Source organism: Naegleria gruberi (assembly GCF_000004985.1).
Source record: "Naegleria gruberi genomic scaffold NAEGRscaffold_69, whole genome shotgun sequence".
In the NCBI taxonomy this organism is placed as follows: Eukaryota; Heterolobosea; class Eutetramitea; order Acrasida; family Naegleriidae; genus Naegleria; species Naegleria gruberi.
Window position 1 is genome coordinate 120021 of NW_003163258.1, and position 16802 is coordinate 136822.

At 31.3% G+C, this 16802-nt stretch overlaps 8 protein-coding genes and 1 non-coding gene across 9 annotated transcripts; 2 read left to right on the forward strand and 7 right to left on the reverse strand.

Annotated features, from left to right (window-relative positions):
- Nucleotides 1-59: 59 nt before the first annotated feature.
- Nucleotides 60-1382, reverse strand: NAEGRDRAFT_81788 (uncharacterized protein; the record flags this gene model as incomplete). The annotated part of the gene is made up of 3 exons (XM_002670628.1): nucleotides 60-1002; nucleotides 1058-1154; nucleotides 1223-1382. 3 exons carry the CDS (start codon nucleotides 1380-1382, stop codon nucleotides 90-92), a joined length of 1170 nt encoding a protein of 389 aa, XP_002670674.1. The 3' UTR covers nucleotides 60-89.
- Nucleotides 1383-1827: 445 nt separating this feature from the next.
- NAEGRDRAFT_59649 (silent information regulator family protein) lies at nucleotides 1828-5433 on the reverse strand (the record flags this gene model as incomplete). Its single annotated transcript, XM_002670629.1, has 3 exons — nucleotides 1828-3102; nucleotides 3366-4322; nucleotides 4905-5433. The coding sequence occupies 3 exons, from the start codon at nucleotides 5431-5433 to the stop codon at nucleotides 1925-1927; spliced, it is 2664 nt and encodes an 887-aa protein (XP_002670675.1). The 3' UTR covers nucleotides 1828-1924.
- Nucleotides 5434-5691: 258 nt separating this feature from the next.
- Nucleotides 5692-5775, reverse strand: NAEGRDRAFT_t698. The gene has a single exon. It is a non-coding gene; the product is annotated as a tRNA-Tyr (tRNA).
- A 127-nt stretch (nucleotides 5776-5902) lies between these two features.
- Nucleotides 5903-7081, reverse strand: NAEGRDRAFT_74363 (uncharacterized protein; the record flags this gene model as incomplete). The annotated part of the gene is made up of 1 exon (XM_002670630.1): nucleotides 5903-7081. One exon carries the CDS (start codon nucleotides 7079-7081, stop codon nucleotides 5903-5905), a length of 1179 nt encoding a protein of 392 aa, XP_002670676.1.
- A 374-nt stretch (nucleotides 7082-7455) lies between these two features.
- NAEGRDRAFT_74364 (uncharacterized protein) lies at nucleotides 7456-9342 on the forward strand (the record flags this gene model as incomplete). The annotated part of the gene is made up of 1 exon (XM_002670580.1): nucleotides 7456-9342. One exon carries the CDS (start codon nucleotides 7456-7458, stop codon nucleotides 9340-9342), a length of 1887 nt encoding a protein of 628 aa, XP_002670626.1.
- Nucleotides 9343-10015: 673 nt separating this feature from the next.
- Nucleotides 10016-10504, reverse strand: NAEGRDRAFT_74365 (uncharacterized protein; the record flags this gene model as incomplete). The annotated part of the gene is made up of 1 exon (XM_002670631.1): nucleotides 10016-10504. The coding sequence occupies one exon, from the start codon at nucleotides 10502-10504 to the stop codon at nucleotides 10016-10018; it is 489 nt and encodes a 162-aa protein (XP_002670677.1).
- A 639-nt stretch (nucleotides 10505-11143) lies between these two features.
- Nucleotides 11144-12943, forward strand: NAEGRDRAFT_74366 (TPR domain-containing protein; the record flags this gene model as incomplete). Its single annotated transcript, XM_002670581.1, has 1 exon — nucleotides 11144-12943. The coding sequence occupies one exon, from the start codon at nucleotides 11144-11146 to the stop codon at nucleotides 12941-12943; it is 1800 nt and encodes a 599-aa protein (XP_002670627.1).
- An 86-nt stretch (nucleotides 12944-13029) lies between these two features.
- Nucleotides 13030-14475, reverse strand: NAEGRDRAFT_53417 (uncharacterized protein; the record flags this gene model as incomplete). The annotated part of the gene is made up of 1 exon (XM_002670632.1): nucleotides 13030-14475. One exon carries the CDS (start codon nucleotides 14473-14475, stop codon nucleotides 13030-13032), a length of 1446 nt encoding a protein of 481 aa, XP_002670678.1.
- Nucleotides 14476-14837: 362 nt separating this feature from the next.
- Nucleotides 14838-16315, reverse strand: NAEGRDRAFT_59650 (uncharacterized protein; the record flags this gene model as incomplete). The annotated part of the gene is made up of 2 exons (XM_002670633.1): nucleotides 14838-15112; nucleotides 15153-16315. 2 exons carry the CDS (start codon nucleotides 16313-16315, stop codon nucleotides 15106-15108), a joined length of 1170 nt encoding a protein of 389 aa, XP_002670679.1. The 3' UTR covers nucleotides 14838-15105.
- Between the last annotated feature and the right edge of the window lie 487 nt (nucleotides 16316-16802).

The window sequence follows — 16802 nt, forward strand, 5'->3', positions numbered from 1 at the left end:
ATATTCGATATGAAGAACTATCAACTATTTAATGTCCACTTAAAAACATAAAGATGAATAATTCCAATAATTGTTTATTATTTGAAGTTTTACAAGAGTAAAACTGCAATCATGACAAATAAAGTCATAACAGAAATGACAGATCTAACTGCAGAGCTACCTCTTGAAGTTGTTGCAATGACCTTATCAGTATATTGAACAGAGTATTCCTTTCTGTCCATTTCAAGAGTCCATCCCTTATCGATTTCAGCCTTACCAGCTTCAACAATCCATGGCTTTAAGACATAGCTTCCTTCAGTTGGTGAGTTTTGAATCTTGACAGACATGGAGAGAGTACCAGTACCAGGAGCAACACTCTTTTGAATTGCCTTACCAAACCAAGAATAATCTGGTAATCTCAAAAAGTCAACTACAATATCCACATTGACATTGGCAGAATAATCAACATCAACTGTAACAGTTTGACTATTCAATGGAATTTTAACTGGTGGAGTCTTAATACGAATGGAATTACCAACCAATGGTGCATTATTATTATTGGTTGATCCAGAATTTGAACCAGTTGATGGAGCGGGTGTAGGAGTAACTGGGTTACCTGTAGATGTAATTTGAGCATCCCAACATGAGGTATATGGAGCACTTCCAGCATTGAATACCCATCTCCATTGGAAAGCATAACGACCCTCAGGAGTGTTAGCTGGAATTGTGAAACAATTAGTACACAATGCCTTATCCATATTTTCACAGAATTTTGGACAATTTTGGAATCCTTTACCACCACCATTTTCCAAAGTATTTGGAGCAACGTTATTTCCCCAATCTTGCAATAATTTCCAATCATTAGCACCTGGATCACTGGTTGGATTCAAACTAGAGTAGTAAATCTTGTTTCCATTATCTGGAATGTATTGGTTGGTGCATGAAGCAGCAACGTGATTCTTGGCTGGATATGCAAGACAAACCTTTTGTCCTGGTCTGTATGTGGCCATTGGATATGATGATCTGTAAAAAAATCATGTGGTCAACCAGGACATGTTAAAATTGCAGAGAAACTTACGTATAGAAAGATTGATAGTTTCCATTGGTAAGACCATATTTACAACTAGTATCTTGGTGATTGTATCCAGTATCTCCACCGAAAGCGCTGTTAATAGCTATTAGAAAGTTGAAGAAATAAATATTCGAAATGTAAATATATTCGAATTAAATGAACTTTACGTACCAGCATGTGCAGACCAATTTCTTGGACGTGCTCTACATTTAGAAGCACTGTAATATTGACCGTTTTCTTCAGTATAATCAGTGCAGTCAATCCATGAGTGAGCATAGACAGCAGACAGACACAAGCTCAACACGAATAATGAAAGAATAACTTTGTGCATTTTTTTCCTTGATGATTCGTATTAAAAAGAAGCAATCGATGGATTATAATGTCACACCTTCATAATTAAATCGGGTGGCTACTTGACATCTTGTGCTCATCAACATACCACCCGCAAGAATCCTTGCCAAACATTGTTTCAGTGTGCTTATTGATATTCACTTTTCAATTATTACAATAAAATATTTGAATTGATTTGGAAGAGACATTGTTAATTATTGTAGTTGATATAATTGATATTGAACGAAAATTATAAAGATGAAACCTGTTATCTGTTAATATCTTTGAACGGTTGGATATTTTGGCCCATGTTTGGGTTCTCATTGTTAAATTCTAACAAACGTCTGGATAAAATAGTTGTGTGGCTAAACCCTTCGGAAATTTCAATGCTGATTTCGTGATTTGAAAGCACTTAATCTAGAGTTGAATATCCAGAAATTAATAATGGAATGGTATGTAGATTCCATTTATTCCATTGTATAAGATTTACAGTAGTAGCAGATGATGAAGGTGTGAAATCTTATTGTGTGTTTAATCCATCATTCATAGAGACTCAATGAAACTGTCCATTGTTTCAGAGAGTGGAAGTACAATAGTGTTGCTTGACTTGTTTTGAATCCAATCCTTCAAAACAGGTGGTAAATTAGAATCATTATAGAGTTGGAGGAAAATGTCTGGAATGATGAATAGGATTGGAGTGTTCTTCTTGATATCATTCAAGAGTTTGTTCATTGGGAATCTTGAGAGTGGGACACCTAACACGACAACCAGATCACAATTTTCAAAATCACTTCTCTTATTATCTGAAATGGAGGATGGATAGCTCTCTCCCAACATGAGAATATTTGGTTTCAGACTGCAATCCTTCTTGGCCATTTGTTCACATTTTCCCTTCTTATTGGTTGGAACATCCTTGTTAGGGAACATGGCAGCTCCTGTTTTGAAATCAAAAGTCTTTTCACAAGTTGAGCAAGTAAAACTATCAAGTGTTCCCAAGCAATTAATAACTTTTTCATCTTCAAATGGTAATTTTTCAATACTTTCACTGTAAATCCTTTGAATTTTCTCTTGTTCATCGAGACTCATTAAAAACTTCAATACCTTGCTTGGCTTTTTATAAATTCTACTCCATCCATATGTTAATTTCTCCAAATAATTCAATAATGGTCTTGGATTTTCCACAAATCGATCAAAATTAAATAAATCATCAGTACTTCCTTCATTAACTTCCAAATCCTGTTTCATATCTTGCTTTCTAGTCTTGATTTGTTCAAGTTGAAAATTCTGAATTTCCTCAACGGATGCATATTCAATTCCCTCAACAACTTTCTCAGCCTTATGCTCAATATTATAGAGAATGTGTAAATCACCAAAAACATGACTCGAATGCACAGCATTTGTCTGTTGATAATACTTGATTGTTGCCTTTTCAAAAACATCCTTCGGAAGCACAGCTTGTGTCGTTATCGTCGGTCCAGTCACTACAATAATCTTCTCCTTTTCCTTTAGTAGATTTCTAGCCTTTTCCAAGAGAGTAGAAGAAGAAGACTTTTCCTCTTGAATTTTCCTCTTTAATTGATCCGTTAGTGATTGTTTTTGTATTCTTTTCTGAGAAGTTGTTGTATAATAGCCTTCTTCATTATTCTCTTCTTCTATTGTTGTTGTTGCTTCTAATTCTTCTTTGAAAGTTGTTCTTGTTCTTGTGGAGGAAAAAGCCTTCACTGATGAGTGAGAGAAAAATCTCGTTTGTTGAATTAATGATGATGATGAAGAAGAAAATAATGTTCTTGTTCTTCTTGTGGATTTGATGATGATTTTATTGTTGGATAAAATTGAGGATGGAATTTTGAACATTTTTTGTGTTTTATTATAATTTCATAAATAATAATATTTATTATTAATATTTATTCGTAAATATCAATTTTCTTATCTACAAGTGTGTAATACAAATAAGGTCCATCCAAAGCTAGTGAATTTGGTTTACTTCCCAAAACTTTAATTTCCTTTACTGATCTTTCTACATCAATTATGAGTAAGCCAAGTGCAGTTGAGCATAGGATCTTATTCGAATCTCTATCACAGGTCAAATACAAGCATTCGGTATTATCAAAGCTCTTGATGCATCTCCAATCTCTTCTTCTGTCCTTCTCCAAAATAAGTATTTTATCGAATAGAGAAACAACTAAATGTCTGTCATTGAGAAAATCAACCGATTGTAAAATTCCATTAAAACTAAACTCAATCATGGTTAATGGTTCTCCTGTAGAAGCTTCCAAAATTGCAATACAATCACTTTCTCTATCACAAACATATAGAGTATTCTCAGAGAAATGATACTTTTCATTGAATGATTTAGATCCATACGAAACAGCTGTAGAATAGGGACTATCAAAATTATCTTGTACCCAAACTTGACATTCACGTATATTTGCATCTGGTGCACAAAGTTTTTCCAAATCGTATTTAATTAATTTTCCATAACTTCCATAAGCAATATATAAGGCATCCGTTCTACTATCACAATATTCTAATTCCAAGGCAAGTGAATCTCCTTCTCGTTCAGTTTCTACACATGAACAGAATTCCAAAGAATTTACATCAAAAATTAGTAATCTTTCCAATATATTATCCAAGACAATGATAGCTTGGTGAGTATGTGAAATTTTCACATCATATGGATTAGTAAATAGACAATCACCAATAATTCCTTCAACTTCTATAGATCCATCAATCGAATCGACACAATTAAACTGATACTTGAATGTACTCAATTTCCTCTTCTCCCAATGTCTTTTCAATTTCACCATGGAATTTAATAATTCCTCCCTTTCATTAAAATTCCACAAATTAACTTTTACACAATCTTCATTAACTTTCTGATCAGCATTCTTCTTGATTTTTTTCTGTGATGATTCTCCACCCGATGATGAAACTCGTTTTCCTGATGATGAAATTTTCACCCCACCAATTTTTTTCATTTTTTTAAATTGGGAATTGTCTATTTTTAAATTCCCTTGTTTGGTTCTATTTAGAATCTATGGTTGTATTGGAATTACAACATTAGTATTGGATCCTGATGGCTTTATTAATAAATGAAACTGATCTATCTTGTTTACAATCATGAAGAACAACTAGTTTAATAAAGGACAACTAGATTTCTCTTACCAATGTTTGAAATTATCATTCTTCCATTCCTTTCATTAATGACCAGGCAACGATTATTACTAAATTCTTCAAACTTATGTTGTGAAATAGGTTCTAAATCTTTTGTAAACACAAAAATGGCACCAATTGCATCACTCACATATACCTTTTCTGATTTTTCTTCATAAAATATTGAAAAACATCGACTAATTTCCAGTTCACTTGTTGGTCTTACTTCTTTGTGGGCATTCCAATATCCATTCTCGTCTTTCCTAAATAGTCCAATAAAATTATTTCCACAAGCTATCAAATCACCGTTTGGTAAGCACTTTACATCTGCTAAATTTTTTATAATCTAAAATACTCGTAATGTATTCACCACTTTTTGAATCAAAAATTTGAATAGTATCATTATAGTCAACCACAAATAATTGATTGTCCATTGAGTCAAATCCCACAAGAAGTGAGCATGTAGTTTGCTGTTCCCAAATAAGAGCTGTGTAAAGGGATTCATTGGTTAGTTTTTCATCCAATATTTTCTTTAAATCATACTTGTAGAGCATCTTTTCTGAACCTACAAGAATGATGTTTAATTCAGAAGGTGTTCTTTCCAAATTCACAAAATCCAATTCATTTCCAAAAAGAAGAGAATACACCACATTATACGAATCCAAATCCAAAAATTTAACTCCATTTACAACAACAACCAACAATAAATTGTATTCTCTAACAATTACGAAACTAAACGAACAACAACCCAAATCAATTACCCTTTCAATAGCAAATCGACCAGAAAATTCCACCATTGTAGGTTCTTTAAATTTTCCTTTTAAATAATTTTGTAATGTTGAATTGGCTTCCGGTGTATCAATCAAGTCAAACACCACACAACACTCATCTTGTGCCATTTTTTTGTGGATTCTTTTGAAAAAACACCAAAATAATAACTTGGAACTTGAAAAACATGGAAAAGAATGCAGATGGTGAACCTTGTCTTCAAGACCAACCGCTTAAAGAGTAGAAAGGGATAGGTACAAGTGAATTGTAAAGTTCAAGTACCATTACAGTAAACCAATTATTCTTTCCAAAGTTTACTATTTATCTGAATTTATTTCTTTCCATTTTTAGGCTAGACAGTACTTGCTTAATCGAAAATCTTAAAAGGTTCCGATGAGACGGAATTGAACCGCCGACCATAGGATGACAGAGCTAACTACAGTCCCATGCTCTACCAACTGAGCTATCATCGGATATGATTGGAAAGTCGAAATAACTTTTTATAAATACTTGTCATCAAGTCTCCTTTTAATCAGACATTGCTGCAAAAGCATGCTTTTTGGTGTTAGGCCTAACAATTCATTAAAATTCTTGAGAAAACTAAATCACCATTGCCTGGCAAAGTTTTGGAGGCAATCTTGATACTGTCTCGCTATCATAAAAGAGTTTTTTTCTATTTTGAATTCCAAATTTTAACAACTCTTTGAAAAAACTTTCAAAAAATTCCAAATCAATATAATTTTCACATATTGAAACAATGTCAAAATAATTATCAATTGTAATTCTAAAGTTATTCTTGCAATATATTACTAAATATTTAACTTCATATTTCATTGCCATATCTAGGAGGCTAATAATCTTTTCAGATTTATTGAGATCAGCAAATGTTGATCCACAGTCAAACATAGCGTTAAATAATGAACTTGTTGAGCTTAAAATCGTTTTGTGGCAGTACAAGTAATTATTTTCATCCATTTGAATTTTTAAATCACTTGTTTTCTTATCATTGTATAATTGATTAATTTTCAAAGGTTCTATTTCAATTATTTCATTTAAAATTATTGGATTTGGTTGAGATAATACAATTTTAGAGAAAATATTAACACAATATCTAGTCATGATTGGAAGAGTTGGTAAATATTTCGAACCTTCTTCGGTTTTCGTTTGAATGGCAGCAAATTCAACACAGTAATTATGCAAATATTCAAGAATATAATTTTTTAAGTGCAATTCATTTGTGCATTGAGATAAATAAAGTTCAATTTCTTCCCATTTCTTGGAAAGATTTTGAATGGTCAGAGATTGAATAAATTGGAATACACACAACTTTTTCAATTCTATAAATTCATTATTCTGGAATAATCCTAAAATGAATAATACATTCAAAATTTCGTCATCATTAAATTTCAATTTAATCTCATTATAAAGTTGCGAGTCAATTAGGTTTTGAATAATTTGCTGTTGAGTTGAATTCAGAGATGAAATTAGTGGCTCGTTCTTTAAAATCAATTTAGAAAATAATGGTGATAATATTTCAATGAGAGGAATGAATGCATAAATTGAGGTTTTGAATAGTAAATCTCTTGAATGTTTTTTTAACTTGATTTCAAGTTTTTGTGGATATTTAAATCCACCAATATGAGGATTTTTTGATATATCAAAAGTAGAATCACCTCCATGTCCTCGTTTTCCATTTCCAGCAATTGTTATAATATTTCCATTCTTCAATATTTTTCTAATTTTATGATTGTTAAAGTCTGTCGGCAATGTATACTTCATTATTTGTTGCTGAAACGAAAACGCATTGTGGATCATCAAGTTGTGAGGTTGTCATGGATTTGTGTGTTTCGCTTATTTTTTTAGAAATTGTTTATTATTAACATGCAAAGTTCTTGTTTGGAGATGAACCATAATACTAGATTGAAAATTTTAAATTGGCAGTGTGGATTTATTTCCACAAAAGTAATGATTAACTAATACATATTGGAGCAAAATAGCCACAAACTTGTGCTTCAAAAAGTTTTGCTTTCCAGCAAGTAAACTATTAATAAATCTCATAACTTTTTGCTCTGCACTATTAATACCATTGGTGAACGTGTTTAGAAAAAAATCAAAACAAAAAAAAACAATTAAATAACCCACAACATATCATAATGATCAGAAAATCCATTATTCCAGCAATCTTTTTTAAAGAAGGTCAATTCGAAGAATTTATCATGCCATCCCCAAAGACATTTAAAATCCACACTCCAGCAATTAACCATAGAAAGAAATTAGTTATTGGTCCACTTTCAGCATTTCTCCCATTAGAAATAATTGAATGTGTACTTTCATTCATATCTCATCAAGATTTCATTCAAGCTCTTTCAGGTTGTTTGTATTCTCTTGAGGGAGGAAAGAAATTTGCATTAAATCCACCAAACGAAACTGAATTTGATGAAGATTTGAATGTCACTCGATTGGAATTACTTCAATTAGTGAAGAGAAGAGGAGGTGTCATTGCCTCAAGTATTAAGGATGTTGAGGTTTTGAGTGCAATTTTCTCGATTCGTATACCAGTTGATGATTCGTTTAAACTCAAGATTCATTTGATGAATATCGACAATTTGAGTAACAAGCTGATCGATTTACTTGAACAGTTTCACACTGTAGAATTGGATAACATTAATCTGAAATTTTCAGATATTCATTCCATTCTCAATCTAAGAACAAGCAAAATTAACAAACTAATCATTAACAGGTGCAAAACCATTGAATTTAAAGAAAAAGCAATTTCTTGGAATAGAGTTGCTGCCAGAGAAATTGTGAAATGTTTCAAATCACTTACAATTATTGAAAGTCCAGATATGGTTGAGTTTTGTAATACGTGTAAATTCAATGACCTGGAAAAATTGCATGTCATTGATGAGCGTTGCATCAATCTACCAATTTTAAATCCCAATGAATATCCAAATTTGACAGATTTTGGTAATAACCACTTTAAAGTCAAAAATCAAAGAGCTCTGAAGAAACTCTTTCTCAATAGAATTGACAGTTTAAATTTTAATCAAGAAACAGCCAATTTGTGGTCTTCCATTATTGTAAAATATCCACCTTATAGAATTAGAGATGTATCCTATCTGAAAGTGCCTGAATTGACCATTCTAAGTGAGGAAAGTAATTTATCCTTACATGAAATGATGGAAAAAGTTGCAGTTTTTGAACATGTTATCATTCCAGAAACATTCATAAGATTAACTACTGAAAGTTTAAGTGAAATTTCCAATCCAAATCTTAGAAGAATTACAATTATGACCTCACGTCAAAGTAGAATTATTGTAAAGATTTTGAAAGCTCGATTGGAATGCATGTTTCCAAATGCATGTATTTTCATAAAAGAAATGGAAGAAAGAATAATCACAAAGCCATCTAAACAATTTGGTATCTTTAAATGGGAAGATGAGAGACTTGGAAATATATTCGAAAGACTTTTGAGAAGAATTGATTCCATTTCTAATCAATGCATTTATTTGAGAGAGGAGGCATCCAAAACATTTATTCAACAAATTAAAGAATCAATGAAGACTCTTGGTGAATTATTTGAAGAAAGAAACAGCTCTCGGAGAAACATTACCAAAGAATTAATGATATTCCAAACTGAAACCTATTTACTTGAAGGTTTGAAAGCCAACATTGAATTTGCATTACACAATGTCAAACACGCCATTGAAATCTACGAAGAAGTCATTGGAAAAGATGAAATCATAGCAAGGGTCATTTCCAAATACGAAGCAACTCTAAACTCTTCTGTCAGTGGTCAATTCCTCAATCAGAATCTCAAACTTTTGGAAGAAAGCTTTGATGACATGAAATACCACTTTGAAATGAAGGGTTTCACCTACAAATTGCTGTTCAAGAATTTGTGGCAAGCAGATGATGTTGTCGAGTTCTATAGAGATGGATATTTTGATAATGAAGAGGAAGAATTATTTCTAGATGAAGAGGATAATATCTTGTTTGAAGATGAAGAATGGTTATCAGAGTTTAGTGATGAAGAATGAATATTAAGTGTTTGATTCTTAATATAAATTGTAAATATTGTAAATATTGTAAATAGCATATAAAAATATAACATTAAATTAAATAGAGGGCCTATATCGAACGAAATAGCTATGACTGATTGGATGTAAAGTCTTCCTGTCTATTGATGTTGTTGCTTATTAAGTAGATTGCTCATTTTTTTTAAAATATTTAATTTATTTAATATTTATTTAATATTTCCAATATTTTCCTTAACCATGCTTGTGAATCTGTTGACTCTGTTGAATTATCATAGTTTTAAAGTGAGATTGTTACATCTGTTAATTGGTTAAATTTCAATGTATGTAATAATTTCTTATTAAATTGAATTCTTTCTCCAGTGTAAATTGAAACATGCAATTCATCAACACATTCTTCTGTAATAGAATCCTCTAAATCATTATCATCAGTATTTGTGTAAAAAACTAAAATTCTTCCATCACTTGTACAAATAAATAAATTATTTCCATCTTTGGACCATTTCATTAATTTAAAATTTTCATTCTTTGCAACTTGTTTTGGTGTTAAAATAGTATGTGTTTCTACTGCTAAAAAGAATGTTGATACTTGATTTTTTGTTAATACTATCGTTTGATATTTTTTTTCATTAATATTAATTTGTAATACTTTAAAATATTAAATATTAAATAATAATTAATGCTTACTTTCATCAGATTTTAGTAATATGGTATTGGTATTTATGTGCGTCGAAAATAAAGCATCTGGATAACCTGAAAAGTAATCAACATTATGTGAATATCTTGCAATTTCTTCTTCAACAATTTCATTGCTTTCAACCTCTTCAATTTTCTCTTCATTTAACGTCTGTTTAGAATAATCATTATTATTATCTGTAAGAATATTTAATTCTTCATTATCTTCATTTTTAAATGTTTTCTTTTCATTTAGACCACTACTGACCATTAGTAGACTATCATCTGGACTTATTTCCATCAGTTTAATACTATCATCATAAATTCTTTCATTATATCGTGCACATTCTTCACTACTGATACTATACATTGCTAATAATGAATCACTCCATAGTATTAAACATTTGCTATTGTACATTGAACCTCCATGTACGTAATAATTAATATAAACTTGTTCTTCTCTTAATTTAAAATCTAAATTTTCATTCATAATTTTGTAATTTTGTTTAATATCTAATTGAATTTTTTTATAATTTCCATTTCTATTTCTAGTAAAAATATAAATAGTATGATCTGCAGATTGAATTCCAACTATATTTTGAATGTATAATATTTGTAATTGATTCATATCTTTATCATTGAAAATTAATTCATTCTCAGACCATGTTAATATTAATTTATAATATTTTTCATAATAACAACCTAAAATTCTATCGGAATGAACTTGTTTACAATAATTTCCATCTTTTTTAATGGTATTCAATTCTTCATGTGTCCAATATTGTGTTTGTACATTTTTACTATTTTTTCTATCATAAATTGTTGATGAGAGGTAACCATTATAATATCCGATTAATATTTGATCATAATCATGTTGCTTTTGTTGACTTGTTGTTGTATCATTTAATTTCAATGATGATGAATATGATGAAGGGCTAAAAGAATGTTGAATTGTATAAAAACATGATGGTTCCCATAATTGTTGTCTCGGCATTTTTTTTTGATCAAAGAACAAAGAACAGTGAAATTTCGTAAAGTTCAAAAGTTCATCCAAACAACAATCAAAAAATGTGTGGAGCGTAAGTTTGTGTTTTTTATCCACAACCATAACCACAACCATGGTGAATAAATGTATAAAATTCACGTTGATGATGATCATCATCATAGTCCCCCAATTTTTATATTTCCCACAATTTCACCGGAATGGACAAGGTTTTGGAGAGACAAATTTGATAAGATTGGTGAGACCAATGCAGCCATTATGGAATTATACAAGAATAGACAAGAAAATTATGTGGCCCATCGATTGGAAAGTAACTGTTCATTGAGCATTGAGGAGATGAAGAAACACTCGGAGGATTTGAATGAGAAGGACAAGGGGGAATTGTGTAGCATGTTGATGAGGAGAAGTATTGCGAGAATGGAAATTTCCAAGTTTGAGGAAGCTGTTGAAGATGTGGAAATGGCCATTTGGTTGATGGATACAGAGGAGAGAAGAAATCATTTCATTGTATTGTATATTCTTGGTATGGCTCAGTATGGAGCTTGTTTGTATCGAGATGCTGCTCATACTTTTATGAAAGCCATCGATAATAGAGAATCTATGAATCAGTATGTAAATGAGGAGGAATTTGTGGAAATGGAAAAGGAATTTTTGAATTGGCAACTTGAATCTAAAAAACCATTTGAAAAGACAATTCTTGGAATTAATCAAGGAATGACAAATTGGAATAATTCAATTTTTAATGCTAAAAATTCTGTCAAGAATTGGTTAAACCATAGTTTGGGTCTAAATACTTCAGATGCTATCATTCAATCAAGACCAAAAACTGTTATTACTTTGGAATTGTTGTATATTAGAGCTGGGTTGGCTTATTTTGATGCAAATATTTATCAAAATGCCATTCCGTTGTTTACACATGCTATTGATTTGGGTTCTAAATACAAATCAGATAATGTGGGATCGTCATTTTACAATAGAGGTCTTTGTTATTATTTTTCATGGGATTTTCAACAAGCTTTGGAAGATTTTAGTCATAGTATTCAAGTTCAAACGAAACCAAATGAGAAACCATTCATTATGAGATCAAGTTTATTTTCTAGAATTGGAAAACAAGATGAATACGAAGAAGATTACAATTGTGCCAGAAATATCAATCCAAGAGTTTACAAAAGTGGTCTATCTCAATATAGACACATGTCTGAGGATACCTTCTTCCACATGTTGAGCTTTTTAGAAACCAAGCAAATTGTTCAAGTTGTCAGAACTTGTAAACACTGGAAGAGTTTGGTGACCAAATATTTACAAGAAAAACCAGTACTCCTTTCTGATACATTCATTGTGGATAAGAGAGTTGCTTTCAATCAAGATCCTCGAAGTCCTATCATGCAAACATTTTTCCCAAAAAAGACAGTTTCCTTTGCAGAATTTTTTAGAAATGCCTTGATTGTTCCAATACTTTGTCAGAATGTTGCTCATGCTGTATGTTTTGAATCAGATGATTACTGGAAATACAACAATTACACATCTCTCACACAAGATTTAGTTAAACATTACAAAAATCTCAAAACATTGAAGACCAGTGAATCGCTCTATGATGATGATTTTAATAATCTTGCATATAATTCACCAAATATAGAAAGTATTGAACTGGATGTGCAATGTCAATCCAATCAAGTCAGTAATTTACTCACAAAATTTGACAAGTTGACAAGAATTAGATTTGGTAGTATATTCTTCACTCCAAACATGTTTGCCAACCACAATCCATCCCTCAAAACTGTAGAATATAGATATCCAACAAAGAAAGATGTTTCCTATCTTCTCGAAACCACAACGTATGAACAACTTGTCGCTGATTCTGATAATGAAATGAAATCTCATCCAGAAATTACTTTCCAAGTCCACAAATATCCAAATATCCAATAAATGAAGAAAATTTAGTGAGCTGGAATTATTTGGTTATTAAGTTTGTTGGCGCAAAATGAATTAGTTTTTGTTAAGATTGTAGAACTTTAGGCGAGTTTAGTCTTTTTCTTTGGAGGCTTAACGTCATCAACTAATTCAACACTATACACGATAGAATTAGGAGCAGAGTTTGGTAATACAGTTCCATCTTCACCCTTACAACAGAATCTTTCTACATTAGAAACAAGATTGCAAATGGACGGTCTGTTATTCTTCTCCTTCCTTTCTTCTAAGATGGAAATCAATGTGGAAGAGAGTTCTTTCTTTGTCGTGTTGGCAGCATGTACTATTGAAATATTTTCCATTACAGTTTTGAGCTCGTTCAATAATAATTGTTCACAGAATGTTGTATAAAGTTCTTCAACAGGTTTCTCACCGAATAGATCAATTCTTTCGAATAAATCCTTTTCATCTGTAGCAAAGAAACACAATGAACACAGATCATAGTCATTTTCATCCAATTTGTGATACCTAAAACCTCTGACTTTATCCATGCACTTATTGCATGAATATGTTCCAAACTCCTCTTCACCAACCGATTGGAATGTATGATCGTGAGGATGATCAGCATTTTCACACATTTTCAATGTTGATCCTTTTTGTTTCATAATGACCTTTTCACAACAATATCCACACAAATCATACTCATCACAATCCAAACAATTATATCTGATTCCATGAATTGGTTCTTCACAAATATCACATGAGAATTCTGGTAATTCCTCTTCATCTTCCAATTCATCTTCATCCTCAGAATGTTTTCCACTTAAACTTGAACCATGAACATCGCCAAACATTTTAGATCTATAAAGTGTATCAATAATATCTTGTTTGTAACCAGAATTTCCTGTTATAAATGTCAAGACATGTGGATAACGTTTTCTGAAATCTTCCTTATCCACACAACCAAGATGAAGTGCCTTCCTTTTACCTAACCCAGTCAATTCAATAAATGGTTCATCATCATCAATTCCCTCTTTACAGTTTTCACAATTATGAAACCTTTTACGTCTCTTCTCAACTGGAATTGGTTCATGGAATACATATTTCGAAGATGAAAATAACGCAAAACGCATCTTGTAAAAAGTTCTCCATGAATCCACAAAGCTCTCTTTAAAGTTATTAGAAAGTTCCAATCTCTTCTTGAAATCTTCCCATGTACTGGTATTGAACTTTATCATACATCCTGAATCGTAACGATAATGCATGAGTTTCTCCCACAAATCATCACTCCGAGAAAACTTTTCGAATAATTTACAAGTAGGTTGAATAGAAAGTGCCAAATCAAACTCATCCAAATAGGTCAAGATATTCATAAATACGCCTCTATACCCATCGTAATAATTATCAATCTTGTCATCTAGAATTATTCTTCCGTGATCATTTTGATCATTGCAAGATGATGAATGGATTGATGATGATGATGATGACAATTTCTCATCAGCGAAAAGTTTGATAAATTCTTGGAGTATCCTGCGCTTTGGGTCTTTCATTTTTTTTTAATAAATTTTGGTTTTATTCAACAGACTTTACAATTTCCCATTCCGAATAATAAAAAAATATTCGCATCGAATCCATGCTGATTTTCGGAATGGTTTCACATCATGAAAGCATCAAACTTTCACATCTCAACATCATCTGAATAGTAATAATAATAGTAATTTTTATTAGTGGATTATTATCATCAAATAGGAATTTTTCATGTATTTGTCCAAAATAGTATTTGTGGAAATTAATAGTGTATTATAATTTAATTTTCGTGAAAGTCATCATTTTCACTAAATCTCCCTGCTTGGAATTTAAATGAGTTGGATTTACCGTCAAACAATAGTATTTTCATCAAGTTAGGATATTTGAAAGTAACATGTTTTTTACTATTATTTATTAGCAGATTTTCATCATGTTGTCAATTTACCAAGTATATGATGTTGATTTCTAGTACACTCGTAGGAAACATCACAAGAAGTATGTGAACATTCCACTCTCTACCTAATAAATTCTACGATTACAGATTTTACTCTTACAGTTGAGTGAAAAGTAGCCACAAATTCATTTCAATTATTTAAAAGTTATGGAGATATCAGAAAATCCAGAAAGGTTTCTATAGTTTCTTATAAATTTTGCTAATAACTGATTTCTAGTTGTCGATACATGATTAACCAAAACGTACATTTCGGTACTAGAGCTCATTAGAATTCTATCATCTCTACTAATTTGATCAAATTTGAATACCAGTGTTGGAATATTGTTGTAGACAAGCTGTTGTTTCAATTTCTGTTTAACTAGACTCATAACGTAATGATGTCCAGTATTATAAATGCTTCCATTATTTGTCAGAAAGTGTGTATTATCAGTTCCACATGTCATGCTTCTAATTTCATCTCCTTTCCATTGAATTTCAGTAATTGGATATACCTCATCATTTTTAGCGTCAATACCCAACTCACCATCCCTCTGAGTTCCAAAAGTATATAAACAACCATCCTGAGTAATAATCATAGAAAATCCATAACTTGATATCATATTCTTGACAGTTTTTTCCTTGCTCTTTGAAAAGAAGTCAATCAAGACAGGCTCAACTTTGTAAACTCTTTCCCAACATTCTTCAGTGATAACCCCATCAACATAATCATACTTTTCCCAATATTGCTCTGTCAATTGCCCAAATTCCATATAACCACAAGCATATAATTGTTTCAGATAATTTGTTGATGCACTTGGAGTGGTTAAAAAGAATACATTGTGTTCTCCACAATAAATAGTTTCCAACTCAATCTTTCCCTTCCCAAACATTTCCAATTTGGTTGGTAGCAAGACACTCTCAGATTTATATCCCAGTCCAAGCTGACCCCAATGATTCAATCCAAATCCATAAACTTCAGAATCTTGGGTCAATACCATTGAAAAGAAAGTTCCACAGACCAATTTCTTAATATTCAAACCATTCAAACTCTCAATTTTCACAAAATCGTTCTGATTTAAGTTATTTCCAACTCCCAACTGCCCATTTTCATTCTCTCCAATTCCATAAATACCATCATTTGTAATAAAGAATGTAAAATAAGCTCCAGAAACTATATCCACAATATATAACCCTCTCTCCTCAAAGAAACTAAACCTAATACACTCTTCATTATGTCCATATTTATCAATCAATTCTGGATCTCTAGTAAAACCCCACAATTCCTGTTTCTTCTTCTCCCCACAATCAAATGCATTCACAACAAGAAAATATCTTCTCCAATGCGTGCACGACATCTTCTCAATAATCGGAATCAAGTGCTCCGACTCTGGAAACAACTCTCGCATACTTGTCATTGCCTTCGAACCCATCGTGGAATTTTCAAAGGCTTTGGGATGAGTCAGTCTAGGATTCTTCCATAAATTATAGTAGAGAGAACATGAACCCGAGTAGTAGGCTGGAGAATTATTGTCGGAAGCGTGTGGGGAGTACATTAGATGTGAAGATATTTTTTTTAAAATAAATTTAAAAACTAAATTTTCCTTTTTTATATGAAAATTGTTGGCTATGGTGTAACATTTATTGATATTTACATTGAAAACGGATGAAAGTGTAACATTTATTGAAGGAAACATTAAGTTTGCATTCAAATTTATTTTAAATTTCATTGTAAATAGTTAATAATTTTGTAAACTTTTATTACATCCACCTTATGTCAATTCCCTCTTATTCAATTTTACAAATAACCAAGCCCATAATCTTATCATCCTACACTTCTTCATTATCTTTTCTCACTTATTAATTATAAAGCTAAATCACAACTTAATTTTGCAAAAAAATGTCTATCTCAACTACCTT